This window comes from Tasmannia lanceolata, unplaced genomic scaffold (assembly GCF_043159265.1).
Source record: "Tasmannia lanceolata isolate RefF3 unplaced genomic scaffold, GAP_Taslan_0.1 ptg000004l, whole genome shotgun sequence".
NCBI lineage: Eukaryota > Viridiplantae > Streptophyta > Magnoliopsida > Canellales > Winteraceae > Tasmannia > Tasmannia lanceolata.
In genome coordinates this window covers 763,049-779,853 of record NW_027518681.1, presented here as the reverse complement: position 1 = coordinate 779,853, position 16,805 = coordinate 763,049, and the positions used below count along the sequence as shown (strand labels likewise).

Here is a 16,805-nt window from a genome sequence, read left to right as displayed (position 1 = left end):
AGTTGAGGTGTACTTAAGGACGAGAACAAACATCATGGGCATTCTCAGGTCCTATTTGGAGGATGGATTCCAATGAAGCGGAAGTTAGAGCTTCCCTTCAGGGTTTTAGCAGCATAGAGTGCAATATCTTTGATAGATTGTCAGTCGAGGGCGATTCTCTAAATGTTAATTAGATGGTTAAAGGGGAGTCATCCCATTCCATGGAGGTTTGCGCATTGGTTTGACGAGATCCAGAAGCGGGTGGAGAGATTGTCTATCTCCTTATATCATCTAAATATGTCTGCCAATAGTGACGCAGATATGCTAGCTAGCAAGGGAGGGGGTCACAAGGGCAAGCCTAGGGTTTTTTTATTTCCTTCCTCAATGAGAGGTGTTATGTTCATGTCTATATTATTTGTACCCTTCTTTCCCCTCCTTTTGTCTAGCTAGATCTTGGGTTTGTGTATTCTTTCTCTTCATCTTAGCATAATCATCCATCAATATAAAAAAGTATATTTAGGCGAGCATTAATGTTGTTCCAAGTATATACTGTTTATAAGTATGTTGGAAATGTTCTTCAGTCTGTTTAGTGTAATCCGTAGGGGTGGTCATTGTAGCCATGGACTCTGGAATAGTAGTCGCAGCGGCACCAATGGCAAATGCAGGTGGGGAGACTCTCGCTTGGCAATGGCAGTAGGAAATCATTGGGTTTTCTTCTTGCCAGGCATACTCACATACATGTATAAAACCTAGTGCACCATAAATGTAGGCAAGGCAAGGACAAAGAAAGTGCCACTATACATGCCTCCTCCAACGTTTTTCATTTCAGCATATACTACATATCTAATATTTAAAGAGATGGACTTCTCTCACTTGGTCGTAGCAAGTTAAACCGAAGATCATCTCCAAAACGAGGGTTCTAGAAATCTCTTTATCTTTCTCAACGTTGCATAAATCGCAAGGTATGTTCCAAAAATCCTAGCTCTGCTTTATACTTTTTTTTGTTGAATAGCTCTGCTTTATCTTATCTTCCATTCTTAATTAATTTCTACATGGTGAAACCGTGTGATTTTGTGAATCATGTATCCTCTTACTATGATAGTTTCCCCTCAGACCTCACCTTTGGAGGCTTTCCTCTTCGTTTTTATCAACAATTGAACTTCTCTTTTATTGTTCTACATGCCGATGAAACTCTTGAATCATGTTTCTTCTTACTATGATAGTTGCCACTCAGATTTCGCTTTTAGATGTTTTCTTTTTATTGTTCTTCATGCAGATGAAACCCTAGGTTTATGTGAATCGTGGTTTTTCTTTTTTCAATCTCTTGTCTCCTTGCATTATGTTTAGATCGTTTATTTTTCCAAGGGAGAAACCATTTTTTCTGGGATGAACTAGTTTTATTCTTATGACTGGTCCCTGGATTGGGATTTTTTTTTATTCCAATATACTCATTCATATAACAAAAATATTATTTGTGTTTTATTTTGATTGGGTTGAATAGGTTCTTCAAGTTTCTTCAAGTCAGGCAAGTACTTTTTTAGTAGTTGCGATTGTATTGGAAAAATGTTGTCGTTTTTCTAAGCTACAAGATGGATTAATGTTGTAGATATTCGATCGATTTTATGGTTACTTTATGATTGTTTTTCATATGTTTATTTATTATTTTTATAAATTTCTTATTCATCTTGGTTTGGGTGATTATAAGGGCATGCGTGGAAACCATGAACCTTGAAGAATTATACAGTGGGGAGGGAAAGAGGGCATGGAAAACCCTTGTTCGACAGGGAAAAGATAAAAACTGTTTTGTCCAGTGATATTTTTCAAGGTCTTTTGATGTAGCCTTAGAAGAATGGAAAGTGGCTCGATAACTTGTTTTGTTATCATACCTTAAACAATAGATTTCCCAAGGAAAAACTTTTCAGTATTGCTAAACCTGCACTAAGCGATTTTTCATTGCATATCATCCTCCATCAGAGCTGAATTCATTCAGTCTACGCTAATGAAATTAATTGTGAGCAGCAAGTTTTGGTTTGGTTTTCTGTCATATTTTCATGCATCTATTGTTTGATTTCTTGTTATATTGCATAAAATTGATCTGATTCTCTTTTTCGAAATGTGCTGGATAGCCGTATCACCTATTATTTTTCTTTTAGTGGAAGAATTTGTACAGATTGGTTCTATTGATTTCACTTTCACTTCATTGCACTTTTCATGATATGAAACACAACCTAAGATTAACATCTTAGTGTGAGGATTTCTGTTTGGAACCAAACTGATTGTACATGTTGAAGCAAGTTACATATGTTCTTTGCATCAACACAACATTTTGTGAGTTAGTGTTGTCTCTCTTCATTTGTGTTATTCGGGGTGTGTTTGGTAATCATTCTTTGGGGCGATTTTCTAATTCTATCACTCCAAACAAAGGAAAATAAGAAGAATGCAACCTGGATCTTGGTTCCAAAGGTGCCTTTTAGGCAGATTTTTTCAAAGGGAAAAGGATGTGATTCCATGCTCTATCAACATGATTTGGGGAGTGGTTACCAAGCACGCCCTCAATAGTCCCACTGGCAGATCATTGTTTTTTTTTGCCCTTAGAGCCCACTAGTATATTAGGCCCCTTTATGTAGGCTTCACTAGTATATAATTCATTGCTACATATATGTGGGCCTCATTGACCATAATATATGGCCAATTAGTACAAGTGAATTGCTCATTTTCATGGGTAATATAAATTATATGGTTTTCTGCCTCGGGCTTCCTATACATCAATTGAGAAAAGATAAAGGGTTCTTTACTTCTTAGAATTCTTGCATGGATTGTTTCCCAGGTGATTGAGAAATTCCTTTATGCATTTCATTTAAGACGGTTGATAAATGTACTCACATGAGTTGACATCGAGAAATGTCTCTGCTTTCAATTTGAGAAGAACCTGGAAATTTAGATGTATTTTCTTGGGCAATATCTTATTTATCTTCAAGTACACAGCTGACTCAATTGTTTAGTGGCTCGTAGTGGTTATAGCACAACCTATGACATGCATTGATCGTAAATGGATTTACACACCTTCCTTCCTTGTGTGTGTGTGTGTGTGTGTGAATAATGCATTGTTTCCCTTTACCCGTCACCACCTCTCCTCCGCCACATTCCCCATTGCAACCTATCCCTTCCTCTCATCAACTCTGGTAGGTTCTAACCTTCGCGGCCCAATTTCTTCAACAGAAAACCCTATCACCTCTATCCTCTTCAATCATCTACAATGAGAAAGGCAGGTGAAAGGAATAAAAAATTGTACACTTGGATTCTTCATTTTCCATTGAACTCATCACTATTGTTGGCAACCACCCCTTATTTTAACCACAACATGTAGGACTCTCTCTCTCTCTCTCTCTCTCTCTCTCTCTCTCTCTCTCTCTCTCTCCCTCCCTCCCCCCCTCTATCTCCATTATTGATAATTGATGACATTGGGATGGGAGTGAATGTGGGTGGACTGACATCTTTTTCTGTTTTTATCTGTTCTATGATGAAAATGGAAATACCTGATTCTTTTGCTGATTTGTTTTCTTGTTATTGTTATTTTTTATTCTTCATTTTCCATTGAACTCATCACTGTCCTTGGCAACCACCCATATTTTAACCGCAGAAAGTATGACTCTCTCTCTCTCTCTCTCTCTCTGCACTATTGATGGGATGACATTGGGATGAGAGTGAATGTGGCTGGAATGACATCTTTTTTCTGTTTTTCTCTATTCTGTGATTGGATGTCTGATGAAAATGGAAATACCTTATTCTTTTGCTGATTTGTTCTCTTGATATTGTTGTTTTCCCTCTATGGTTGCGTAGCATATTGGCAACAAACAAAATATGGGAAATGTTTGCATAAATGATGGCTGTTTTGTTTTAGGTTTTAGGACCAGATGGCTGAGTATATAGGTGGATGATGGGGGGCTTCTTTTCATCTATTCTAACGTAACATGAATTTGGAAAATTGGGTAGGGTTCGGGATGATGAGATGAAGCATGTGTTTGGTAATTGTTCAATAAATTGGGTTAGGTTGGGTTGGGGTTGACTCTGATTTGGAGCCTAACTGACAGTAGTTGCATTCGTAATTTGACAACCTGTTACCATGGTCATTTCGGCCGAAATATTTTTGTTTCGGCACAAACCGAAACGAAATTCACATGAAGTAGTTTCTTTACAAGATTTCGCCGAAATTGGTGAATTTCATGTGTTAAGAGAACTTCTCTAATGTAATTAGTAAAAATGTCAGATCCAATGCATTTCAGGTGGCATTTTGACCACCATTTAAAGGCCATAGAGCAGACCTTAGTTATGAATTCTTTTTTTTTTCGCCGTTTCATTTTGGCCACTGGAAAGGAATGTTTCGTCTGTTTCGTTCGGCATTTCATTTCGGTGTGTTACGACAACCGATTTTTTAATAGCTAAAAATATTTAAAAAAATCCAAAAAAATCGGATATCGTTAAAAAACACAAAAAAAAATTGAAAAAACAAATATTTTAAAAAACATCTATTTCTTAAAAAAAATTAAATTTACTGTATTACACAAAAAATTATAAAAAATGCTAAAAATTGGAACAATAGGGTCATCCTCTGCAACCCAATACATCATAACATCAAGGCTGTAGAGATCCAACATTTACTTAACGGAAAATTACCATCAACTAAAATGCTTGTGTTGGATAAAAAGATTTAGAGACCAAATTATGTGATTTTTTTACTGAACATTTAGGATTTAATAATGTTTGGACATGACAGAATTTATGATTTTTTAAAATTGAAAAAATACCTCATCGTTTGGAAGATAATATTTTGACCGGACTTGGTTTTTTTGAATTTTGTACTAGAACTGGAAAGTGGACTTTTTATCCTTTTAGAATTGGGTGTTGAAACTATTTTTAATAAATCCAAATGGGGGTGTATTTCCTCATTTACATGTAAATCTTAAGTAAATGGATATTTTCTTAAATGACTTTACATGTAAATATTAAGTAGAGGAAAGACGAATATAAGAGAACTAAGAAGAGGAAAGGGGAAGAGAAGGAAAACAACTAAAATGGGGTGTTTCGGCCGAAACAGACCAAAATTTCGAACGAAACGGAATATGGGGGCATTTTTTTATGGTTTTTCAGAAGAAACGAAACGAAATTCGTAATGGTGGAGTAGACCCTCCCCTCTTTCACCTTCAGCAGTTTTTCTTCCTTCCGTAAATCTAGTTGGAATTTCTTGATCCCATCGAAATTCCTCTTGAATTGAATCTAACCTACTGTATCGTAGATTTCTCTAAAGTCTGTTTTCCTTGTCAATTTACTAGGTTCTTGAAGTTCTTGTTTGTTTTTTCTTCTTTTCCTTTTCACGGAAACAACCTCTCTTCAAAGTAGGGGTAAGGTTGCGTACATCTAGCCCTCCCCAGACCCCGCACCGGTGGGAGCCTCGTGCACTGGGCCGCCCGTTTTTTGTTGTTGTTGTTGTTGTTGTTGTGTGTTCCCTGTAGTCTGTTTTTCTTGAATTTGTTGTTTCCATTTTGAGGAGCATAAAGAACAATTTTTTATTTAATTGGGACTTCTATGGCTTGGGCTTTTATACTAAATTTGTCTTTTATCCATTTCAAATCTTTAAGTTTCTTTTCTTTTCTTCTTTTGGTGGGTAGCAATTAGTTTCATTTCTTTCTTTAATTCTTTCCGTTTCTTTGTTGTTATTTTGTTCGTTTTAGATTTTGACAACCGATTGTGAGTCCAAAACTGATATTAGATCCAATAATCGGTTTTGGACTCACAATCGGTTGCCAAAATCTAAAGGGAAAAGGCCATTCAAATCTGAAGGGCGAAGAATGTTTAACATAGTTTTAAAATATATTATTTGTAAAGAAGATCAAATTAAATGAGTATTATTCGCAAGGCTACTGATATCCGCAGGACCATGTTTTCATACTGGACCGAACTCACCTTGTTTTACATGGTTTAACCAGCTGTCAAATGCCATTACAATTCCCAAAAAGTTCTCAGAAGCCAATTAAAAAATGCAAAACAAGGTGAGTTTGCCTCATTATCAAATCATAGTGCGGATATCAAAAGCTAAATTGCATATGAGATTAAATTAAAATAATACATTTTTATTTGACCGATCATTTTCTAATGTTAAGTTTTTTTATTTGGCCATCATTTTTTTTTAATACCTTTCCAGATTCTTCAATTTATTTGCTCTATTTTTTCTTAAGATTTTTTATTCAATTTTGGTCTGTTTCATTTAAACTGATGCATGAGAATCCCCTAGGAATCTCTACATCGGCTTGTGATTGACCCTTAGATTAGGTTTATCTTGTATTGGTAATGATAGCTTTATAATTTTGGCACACAATTGTCTTTTAAGGCTGAGATATAAAGCCCATTCTTTATTGGGAATTCCTAGTAGAATAGCATCCACTTGGCACTACAGCTTCCCCACAACACCCAAGTTTTCTTTCGCTCATTTGACCTGCATCAAACCCATTCTTGCATAACACACTGTTTGTGTTGTAAAAAAATAATAATTCCATTTTTAATTTGTTCATTTTTCTCTGGTTTTGAAGAGCTTGCTCTGCCGTGACGAATCAAATAAGAATTTTCAAATATGGAAGAACAATTCATACTCCGTGTTCCACCGGCAGTTGCTGAGAGGATTGATCGCCTACTGAGTGAGAATGCATCTTCTTCTGAAGATAAGTCATTGGATTTGTCCTTCTCAGGTATGAAACTCTTCTTCCTTCATTCAATACCCTGTTTGTAGTTTAGCTTTTTAATATCCTCATTCCTATTAGAAGCAGGTATTTGATGCTAATCCAATGTTTTGACAAATCCTTTTTCTTTTTATGAATGGTTGTGCCAAATGCTATAAACTCAGAAGGATTCAATCTTTTGAATGAATATAATATCAAACAATAAATATAGATCTTAACTAATCAGTATTTGTTCTCATAGTTAGTAGAAAGCCAGATATTTATCTCCCTTAGACATTTGCTTACAGTTCGCACTTGACTACCTTGCCTCATTGCATCTTTAACTTGTATTCATTATCAAAAACTTGCTAATGCCATTAGTGGTTGGGATCTTACATTTTTCTTTCTTAATATTTGGTATGTGGAAACATCTAAAGGTTCTGTGTTACAGAGGATGGAAGAAGTGGCACATTTTTCATTGGCAATGATCATTTTCCGGCATCTCTCTTGGATCTTCCTTGCATTGTGGAATCATACAAAACATACGATGATAGTGTACTTATTAAAACTGCTGACGTTGGTCAGGTAATACATTCTAACATCTGTTACATCACAGTTATGGAGATATTATGCCCCACTTGAAATTTGAAACTGAATTCTAACTTGATTAAGGCTCAATCCGGTGCGAGTCGATCAAGGGACTTGATTGTTTTTATACTAATTAGTCTCTTTTTTATTTTTTGTAGTTTGGTTTGGTTACTAGTTTTTGTTATGTTTTTAACTTTTAAAAGAAATATGAGTTATTGTTCTTACCGAGAGAGGGAACTTGGCTAGTTTTTCATGTACTACATCAAGTTCTAAATGTTGTTTCTTTATATCAGATTTATTTGATTTCATTGGATGTGACAGATAATTATGGTGAGAGAAAATGGTGATCCTGACCCGGAGGGGGTTGAGTACAAGCATGGACTTACCCCTCCAATGAGGGATGCTCGCAGGAGACGGTTTCGTAGAGAGCCCGATCTGAATGTATTCACCACGACATTCACTCATAATTACATTCTTATTTCTGCATTTTGTCTTTGTTATATTCACATGGTCTTTTGCATTTGCAGCCGGAGTTTGTCCAGCGGGTTGAGAAAGATCTACATGACATTATCTATAGAAAAACAACTGATAATGTCGATATCCTTCACATTTATAGTTATCATTCTTGCAGTTAAAATGACACGAACACATGCCAGTTACTGAAATTATCTAATATTTGCACGGGGTTTGTTCAATATGGTGGTTCTTCCGTATGATCCTAGCCATTTGGATTGAATCACACACCATGATTATCCCTTCGCTGCAACAGTAAAGAATTGAGGCTTTGGTTTGAAGTTTTGATGAGACGTCTTCTAGAACAAAATTTTGGAAACCATTTAAAATGACACGAACACATGCCAGTTTAGGAAACCAACCAGTGTGTATTTTTTTGTACACATGGCATATTCTGATTGTATGTTTTGCACATAGGTCCTACTCTTTGCTGACAATATAATTTTCGTAGTTTATTTAGAGAAATAGAATCGGGCCATCCTTTTCTGAGGTGGTTCAAGCCATCTTTTTTCATATGTAAGAGGAAAATTGAAAAGCAGGAAATTTTGGAAACCTTTTTCTTTACTTTGGACAAAGCCACAAAAATTCATTGGAGCACTCTAAATCCGACTCGAGGCTGTTAATATATGAAAAATGGTCTTCATATATTTATATTTTAGTCATCAGCAATGTAAGTCCCTTTTTATTTCTCATCCAAGCAAGACTTTCAATCTCCAAAGCATAACCCACTCCAAAACATAGAGAAATCTCTTAATTGCTCGCTGCTTTATACTGTAGAGATTGTTTGTTTTATTTATAGCCGTTGGATTACAACTGTCTTAGATAAGGGACTCATATAAAAGCTCACTGTCCATCCGAATTACACAAAGAAACATATAAAGAAAGCCCCTTGACCAGAGGAGAAAACCTCCTCTAAGCTCTCTACTCATCTTCTATCCCTACATTCTATTCATTACTTACTGCATTCACTTCTTCTCTAAGGATTTTCATCTATGAAGGACATTTTTGTTATATAAATATCTAATCTAACAATTTATCACCTTTCTAATGAATGAAATCTCTAGTCGATAATGAGACAAACTCACCTTGTATTTTCCTTTTTAATGGGCTCCTTAGAGCCTTTTTGTAGGGAACTTAACTCACCCCTAAAAGCTAGCCGTGATAGAGAGGGTGCTCATTCCCTTATAACCCATCAAATGGACGGTTTGGATCATCCTATGGAGTAAGACTTAAAGCTCCACTATAATTAAGACCATTGATTCAGTGGACTACAATGATGGTCCAACATCAGGTGCTTCTAGCTCTTAGATCAATGGCAAGTTAAAGCCGATTGTTGATGGTCCGCCATAATCAGTGGGGCCCAAATAATTTAGTATCCTCACCCTCTGATCCTCACCCTTTTGAAACCTCTACAGATTGGACCGGGTTAGGATCATCCTAAGGAGAAGATAATGATGGGGTACAAAAAATAGGGGTGTAAATAGATATTCAGAAATTCGATTACCGTCCGCATCTGAATCCGTTTAAAGCGAATATTATCCGAATCCGTTTCAAGCGGATATTATCCGAATCCGTTTATGAGATATCCGACTCTTAGCGGATGCGAATATGGTAAATGGTATATCCGATCCGTTTAACATCCGAATCCGAGAAGTAAATCCTTTTTATTTATTATTAATAATATCATTAATATTTATTTTTAGTAATGACATACTATCTTTTGTTTCTATAAGAAAAGTGAATATTCTTTTTAGAAAAAAAAAATATAAAAAAAAAAATAGCCCAAACCCATTCCATTAAAATAGCCCAAACTCATTCCATCATATACAAAAAAAGAAGAAAAAACCCAAAGACCACTACCAACACTATCATCCATCCCCAATCGCCTCCCTCTCTCTCTCTCAGCCTTTGTTTTAAAAGGAAGAAGAGGATCTCATATATTTTAGGGTTTGAGAGTTAATTTTGTGAAGAGAATGTAGAGGTTTAGTTTTAAAGTTTGGAAAATTCATTCGAGTAAGTAGGAGAAAAAAGATAAAGTGCTGCAATAAAATGTTCGAATTTACCGGATAAACGGATACGGATAATATCCGAATTCGAACAATATCCGACGGATACGAATTCGGTAATAGATATTAAATATCCGTCGAATCCGAATCTGAATCCGAATTCGGATAGTGTATACTGTAATCGAATTCGGATATAGCCATATCCGCTCCGAATTCGATCCTTTTACACCCCTAACAAAAAATAGCAACTAATGAGCTGTCGACACGTGGCTCCAGGAGGGCCTACCACAAGCCCAACTGCTGCGCAGGGATAATCTAGTAATTGCCTAAATAGTGGGTGAACCTAAACTCACAGAGGGTCCGACACCTGTCTTGGGGTAGGTAATCCAACCACCCCAGGTCCCCTTCTATAAAAGGCCTTTCAAGGCTCAGATCGGGGGGTAATAACTTCTGAACTACCACTCTTAAAAACTCGCTCTGCACTCCTGCTCGTACTGACTTGAGTGTCGAAGGGCCTATCCGGAGTAACGACTCCGGGTTGGTCTTCTGACCTCGTGTGCTCTTGTGCTGGACTCAGCTCCTTCACCTCGGCTCCTCGTGTCACCCAGCTCAGCTCTTACGTCACTGCCGTATCTGTTACCGATTTTAGGCCTAACAGATAACAAAAGAATAGTTTAGAAATATCCTCTACAATCCTGTTTTTATAAAAGCCAAAACATGAGCGTATAAAAGCCTTCTAAGGTCCTGTTTGGGCTCTGTTTGTTTAGTTTTGAAACCAATCATCATCTTTGGTCTCACAATTGGTTCTCAGAATCCAAAACAAACAAAACCTAAATAGAAGTGAATATTAAAGAAAGTACCCAATGGAAAAAACAACATTAAAATGAATTTCATCATAATAAATCTCTATTCAAAATAAAGTTTGCGTTACTGCACTCACAGAATTAGTTACGAGAGACTAACTCCATTATTTTCTTATTTATGACTTGTATTTCAGATTTTTTTTTCAAGAAAGCAATGGGGGCAATCGACCAAAGGCTTGCACCAAATCATGGTATTTACATCGGGCTGCAACTAACTAATTAATAAAATATCACCACGTCTATTTCAAAACATTCATCCTTAGGGGCTCTCAATAGGCCTCTTGGATATCGTCCCGCTAAGGCCAAGAGACAATGCTAAGCTTGGCAATATTAGCAGCAAGAGGATCTACACATTTAAGACATATGCCTAATAACTTATAAGAAGTATAGGAAGCATAGACAAAATAAAGTCATATCTCTGTATTCTTTCTTCTTTTTTATATTGGTTTCTCTGTTGTTCTTACTTAAAGGGTCCACTTCAAACTGTTACCTTTAGGAGACAAGAACCCAACAGGGGCTGCCTCAAGCCCAAACTTTGGCTTTAGAAAAACACATCACCTGAGAGATGCTTCGAAGTAAAAAAGCTTCAAGTTAACAGTGGTATCAGTTACTTGAAGCATTATCATTAGGAGTGAGACATAACCAGAAGTTTTGCAAACATTTACTTCACAACTGTCGCTATGTGGGTATTGCATTGCATGGTGGGATCTATGCTTTTCAGTTGCAAATTGGCCTGAGACAAGATATGGACGTGGTAATAGCAAGTGACTCGATTGTTTTAACTGCAATTTTTGTTTACTGATACACCCTAATACAAGTATTCATCTTGAAGACCGTTTAATAGTTTACTTCTGCAACCATATGCATAAATATGAGATTGGAAATACATAGTGTTATACTGCAGGATACATAATCAAGTTGTATCACCTTGAAGGATGATAATCCGAAGAACCTACTTTTACTTTCCTGAGTCCAGCTCCTCTTGCTACTTCTGATCTCAAGATTTTTTTTTCAGAATGGTTAAAATGTTTCACATTAAAGAGGGAAGACCGAGATGGTCCAACCCCATTGGAATACACGGAGATAGAACAATATAAGAAAAGCAAAAATGCATATTGAAAAGAAAGATGTCTGTTAAATGGGCATAAAATAAAAAAACTGCAGACCAATCTCCCAACCCCTTCCCGTGCTAATCCGCCGGCTTCCCTATTAGCCGATGTCCTTTCATGGCTAAAAGTAATTGAGGTTCCTTCTAATCGATCCTGGATCTCGTCAAGTATAGTGCATTACCATGTATGAATGAGAAAAAAGATCATCAAAAAATTCATAGATGTTTAAGCAATTTTAATAAGTGGGATGGATTGAAATTAACAGAGGTTCCGGTAAGTACTTCAATTTATTGGACTTAAATTGAAGTGTCATCTCCAAAACACAAATATGAGACTGACAGATATGATGTATTTCTGATAGTGTTTTTCACCAACTTCAGGTAATCACCAATTGCTATAGATTCACTTCTAGAGAAGATGTCCCCAAAAAAGGAAAGTCATCGAACTTATTATGAGGAAAGAAAAAGTCAATAATCCATATATTTCAATCAAATAGTCTATAAAGTAAAGAAAAACGCGGCAACTACTTACAATAGTTCAGATAGAAACAACAACATGATAATGGAAGATGCTGTGTTCTTCACTTATCACATTGGCACGAGTGCAAACATGAATTGCATACCAACAAAAAAACAACTATGCTTGTGGGGACGTAACTATTCAATATTACATTCCATACTTTATGATATTCAAATTCCATTCCCATCTCCAGATAATCTGCCATATGTATGTTCCCAAGAGAGGGTAATGCCTTCTGAATTGTGAATTGGCTTAACCTGAAATGAAAAGATTCACATGTAAGTTGAAATTTATAATACCTGAACTTTTGGTTAAAATGATAAATCCTTGATTTGTTGGTTATCTGAAGTACATGAACATGACAACTTCCAGATAAATAGTCTGGAATGTAAAGATGGAGAAAAAACTCTAAAACAATTATTTTTGCCGTCATTTTCAACTGAAAAGATATCTAAACAAGTAAATAATTCAAATAATGGTGAGGAGTATTCACCATAAACAGAACTGAATATTAAAGAAAGTACCCAATAGAGAGACAACATTAAAAAGAATTTGATAGCAATCAATCTTGGTTCAAATAATATTTGCATTAGTGCACTTGCAGAAATAGTCGTGCAACTAAAAAGAAAGTTTTTTGGCCCTCCTACATTTTAATGGAGACGAAATCAATGCTTTTCTTCCCCTGCTTTTCTTTCTCTTCTCTTTTTTTATTTCTCTTCCCCGATCCTACATCAAAGTTGGTATCGGAGGAAAGATCCAAGAGTTTCCTTCAAGATGCGACCAACAACTTTCCCGCAAAGCCTCCAAAGATCTGTCCAAAATTTTTGGCCGCGGGATTCCCTGGCCAAAATCAGCCCACAAAACCCCCTATTTATTGTGTCAAAAGCCCAATTACAAACCCTTTTTATTTTCAGCCGAGCTACCCCTACCCCAAAACTCTACCCAAAACCTAACGCTAACATGATGCCCACATCCTCTCTTTATTGCAACCTTTCAAGCTCAACCCATTAGCAGAGTTGAACCTAGAGCCACTGCCAACATCAGCTGAAAACTTCCCTTGTCATGGACATCGTCTATTCGAATCACCCATCAGACTAAACCACCAAAAATTCACAAGGAAAAGACTCTTGTTCAAAGCCATCACAGATTGATGAATTGAATTAGTATAGGAATCTGCAGCAGTTGTTTGACAGAAATGGAACTTTAGCATATTACCAGAGCATGGAGAGCTTGAGCATTGCACTGATGATACCTCCTCTTCCACACCAGGACATGAGCATAGTGGCGGTATTGAGTCTCCAGTGGATATTCAGACAGAGAATTTAACACACCGGTCAATAGCATTGAGCCAGATACGGTCCTAACAGTTGATTTTATTGCTGATTCTACTGAGCATGTTGAGATACTAGCAGATAACTTTATTATTGATTCTACCGAGCCTGATGAGATACTAATGGGTGTTGATCTTATCGAGGATGGTCGTGGATTGGTTTCGCCCATATCTATTATGTCGATTCAAGAGGAGTATGTTGATATCTTCCCAGCCAGTTTTCTTCTACAGACTGATTTGTGTTCTTATGATTCTACATCGGCGATTTCTTCCCTCTCGCTCTGCCGGCATTTCAGACGCTTCTCGCGGTTGTCACGAGCATTCGATATCAGGAGTCACTCTGACTACTGCTACTTTAGTGGATTGTCTACATATTTGATCGAGGCGGACTAGACTCGAGGGTGAGTTCGTTTTAAGAGGGGGAGAATGATGCAGATAGTAGGCCCAATAAGAGGCATATTTGTCCATTAGGATTTAATTTCCATTTTATTTAGTTATTAGAATTTTATTTTCATGTTTTTTTAGCTTTTAGGGATTTTATTTATTTTCCATGGAATTTTAGTTCAATTGCCCATAAATAGGCCTCATGTATTAGGGATTTTAAGTTTTGAAGATTAATTGATTGATTGGCTCCCCCCCCCCCCTGCATGTTTCTACTTTCTTCCTCTTTCTCCCTCTATTCTTCCTCTACTCTTCTTTCCCTATTCTTCTTCTTCTTCTATTCTTCTCCTTCTCTTCTCTTTTCTCATCTGTAGAATCCCATCCTAGATCCAGCAAAAATACATCCTAAGCTATCTAGATAAACCATAACTAATCCCAATATGAATAAACCATATTATGCCTACATCAAACAAAGTCTTCCAGACCAAATTAGAGAATAGGTTTAGTCTGTAGAACCAATATGGAATACGTCGAGTTTATATGGAAGGACAAAAAATTCCTAACATGATTATTTTTTCTTAAATAGGTCCCCAAGATGAAATATTTTATAGATGATAGGTAAAAAATTAACTTATTGTATACTATGCAATAATGATTCTGAATCTGCAGCCCAATTTGGACTAATGTTATTGTTATGCATCAGATTTAGACTAAACCAAGACATGTTTGACAAACCTCAATGAATGGATTAAGATCTCTAAAAAAACACTGTGAGAGGGGAAACATATGGAAAGAGGCAGAAAAGCATTTCAAGCCTTGTGTGTGTGTGTGTGTGTGTGTGTGTGAGAGAGAGAGAGAGAGAGAGAGAGAGAGAGAGAGAGAGAGAGAGAGAGAGAGAGAGAGAGAGAGAGAGAGAGAGAGGAAATTTCCATGCAAGGTGGAACAAATTTAATTTTGATGGTAAAAGAAAGAGATAAACCGTTAGTGTCTATATCTTATGAATATAGAGAATGTAATCAGTTGCAAAACAAATCATCAATCAGATAACGTTTAAAACCAGCCAATATAACAAAGGAAGAAATAATATTTTTAGAGTTTTTTGTTTTTATGTTTTTAACAAAAAGAAAATTTAGAGAGCTAATGTCTGGAATTTCAGCTGCATGATCAAGTAATATGAAAGAAACTACACAATGCTGACATTGAACACCCAATAGTTGAAGCCTTCTAATTGTATATTCCCAAGAGTAGAAAGATCAACAAAAAAAATGAAGTTATATGTGCTTGGTCTGCTTTTTATGAAGTTATATGTGCATAGGCTGTAGTTTCACTTCACCTTCAAATTCTTTAGCAATAAGCCTGGCAATTTCCTTTTTGCTGGATAAGCTGAAAATCATCAACAAAGGTGAACAGATAAAAATATAAGAAACAATACACTAAGGGAAGAAGCTCCTAGGGGCAAAGAAAATAAAGAGATCTCATAACAAACAACCACGTAGAGAAACCCCAAAGTGACCAAAAAACATAACACAAATTCAATGAAGCATACTAGATAAATTCATCCCAGTTAGCTTTCTTTTTGGTAAAACAAGTTATAATCCAATTCACATTTGGTAAGTAAATTTGAAAATATAAAGGGAACAAATTTATAAAATAGCCCTACTAGCATCGTATCAATTGTCATAGAACTTTAGAGAAGGCAATTTTGACATATGACAGATAACCCTACTTTGAAGTATGTAGAAGTCTAGATCATGTTTTAACATATACAGTTACTTTGCATAGGTGGTCCATCCTAAGCTACGGAGGAAGTAACAAAAAGCTTCTCAAATTTGGGTTTGTTTACTAACTGTATGAAATAGGATTACTCATCTAGAACAATGTATTGGTGGTCCTTTGTTGAAATCCTTTTGGACCTCCTTGAGTATTACTCATCTGAATGTTAGAATGTTAGATGCATATTGGTTATTTGACAGGAGATTTCATAAACAATATTGCATTTTCATCATTTTATAGATAAAAAATTTCAAAAAATTCAATTTGCAGGAAGTAAAGACACATATCCCAGTTGATGGTCAGATAAAATCAAAGTAAAAGAAATGTAAGAAAAAGGCTTCTGATATACACAATACCAATGTCGATGATTGAGAATCGTATATGTCAGCATTAAGAAATAGCCGAGCAAGAAATCCCTGCACATTAGCAAATACCACAACTGTCTTTAGTGACTGTATTAACAATTCTTATTCTTAAAACACTTGAAGTCACTGGCAGTATGAGTAATATATAACCATAAGTTATAGGACATTGATACTATTTTCTTAATTTCAATTATTCTATAAATCTTGTTTATTTTATCATGAAAATAAGATGTAAGAAGAAGTGAAAATGGAGTACATCCGACATAATGTATTCAAAATCTTTACCGTGTATTCTTATGGGAAAATGAAGATACCGTGGAATTGAGAAATATCGTAACCATTTTTAAATGTTGAGATTTAACTAGAAAATCAGATAATGTTTGGGTTGGAGAAGAAAGTTGTAGACAATTCAATTATTATTCTCTTCTTCATGTTTTGTGGAAGAGATTTCTTTCCTCCTGAACCCGAAATTCCAGTTTTCCTTAATTAATGGGTTTTTTCTCTAGAAAGAAAGGGAAGTAGAAAAACTTAGGAGATCATTCCTTGGAATGATACTTGTGAAGAGACTGATAACTAATAAAATTTTAAAATTTTGAATATTTGAAAGTTCAAATTTGAATGTGGAGAATTTAAAGTTTGAATGTAGAATTAGTAGATTATCGGATTGTA

At 35.8% G+C, this 16,805-nt stretch overlaps 1 protein-coding gene across 4 annotated transcripts; it reads left to right on the top strand.

Moving 5' to 3' along the window:
* Window positions 1-577: 577 nt before the first annotated feature.
* LOC143875992 (transcription initiation factor TFIID subunit 7-like) lies at window positions 578-8,119 on the top strand. 4 transcript variants are annotated; one of them, XM_077377580.1, is made up of 5 exons: window positions 578-941; window positions 6,564-6,668; window positions 7,141-7,274; window positions 7,599-7,718; window positions 7,805-8,118. In XM_077377580.1, the coding sequence occupies exons 2-5, from the start codon at window positions 6,605-6,607 to the stop codon at window positions 7,910-7,912; spliced, it is 426 nt and encodes a 141-aa protein (XP_077233695.1). In that variant the 5' UTR covers window positions 578-941; window positions 6,564-6,604; the 3' UTR covers window positions 7,913-8,118. The 4 variants fall into 4 exon arrangements, with proteins under 4 accessions (XP_077233695.1, XP_077233693.1, XP_077233696.1 ...); XM_077377578.1 differs by having other exon boundaries at window positions 589-941; window positions 6,564-6,719; window positions 7,805-8,116; XM_077377581.1 differs by lacking the exon at window positions 578-941 and adding an exon at window positions 1,941-1,990 and having other exon boundaries at window positions 7,805-8,119.
* The last annotated feature ends 8,686 nt before the right edge of the window (window positions 8,120-16,805 follow it).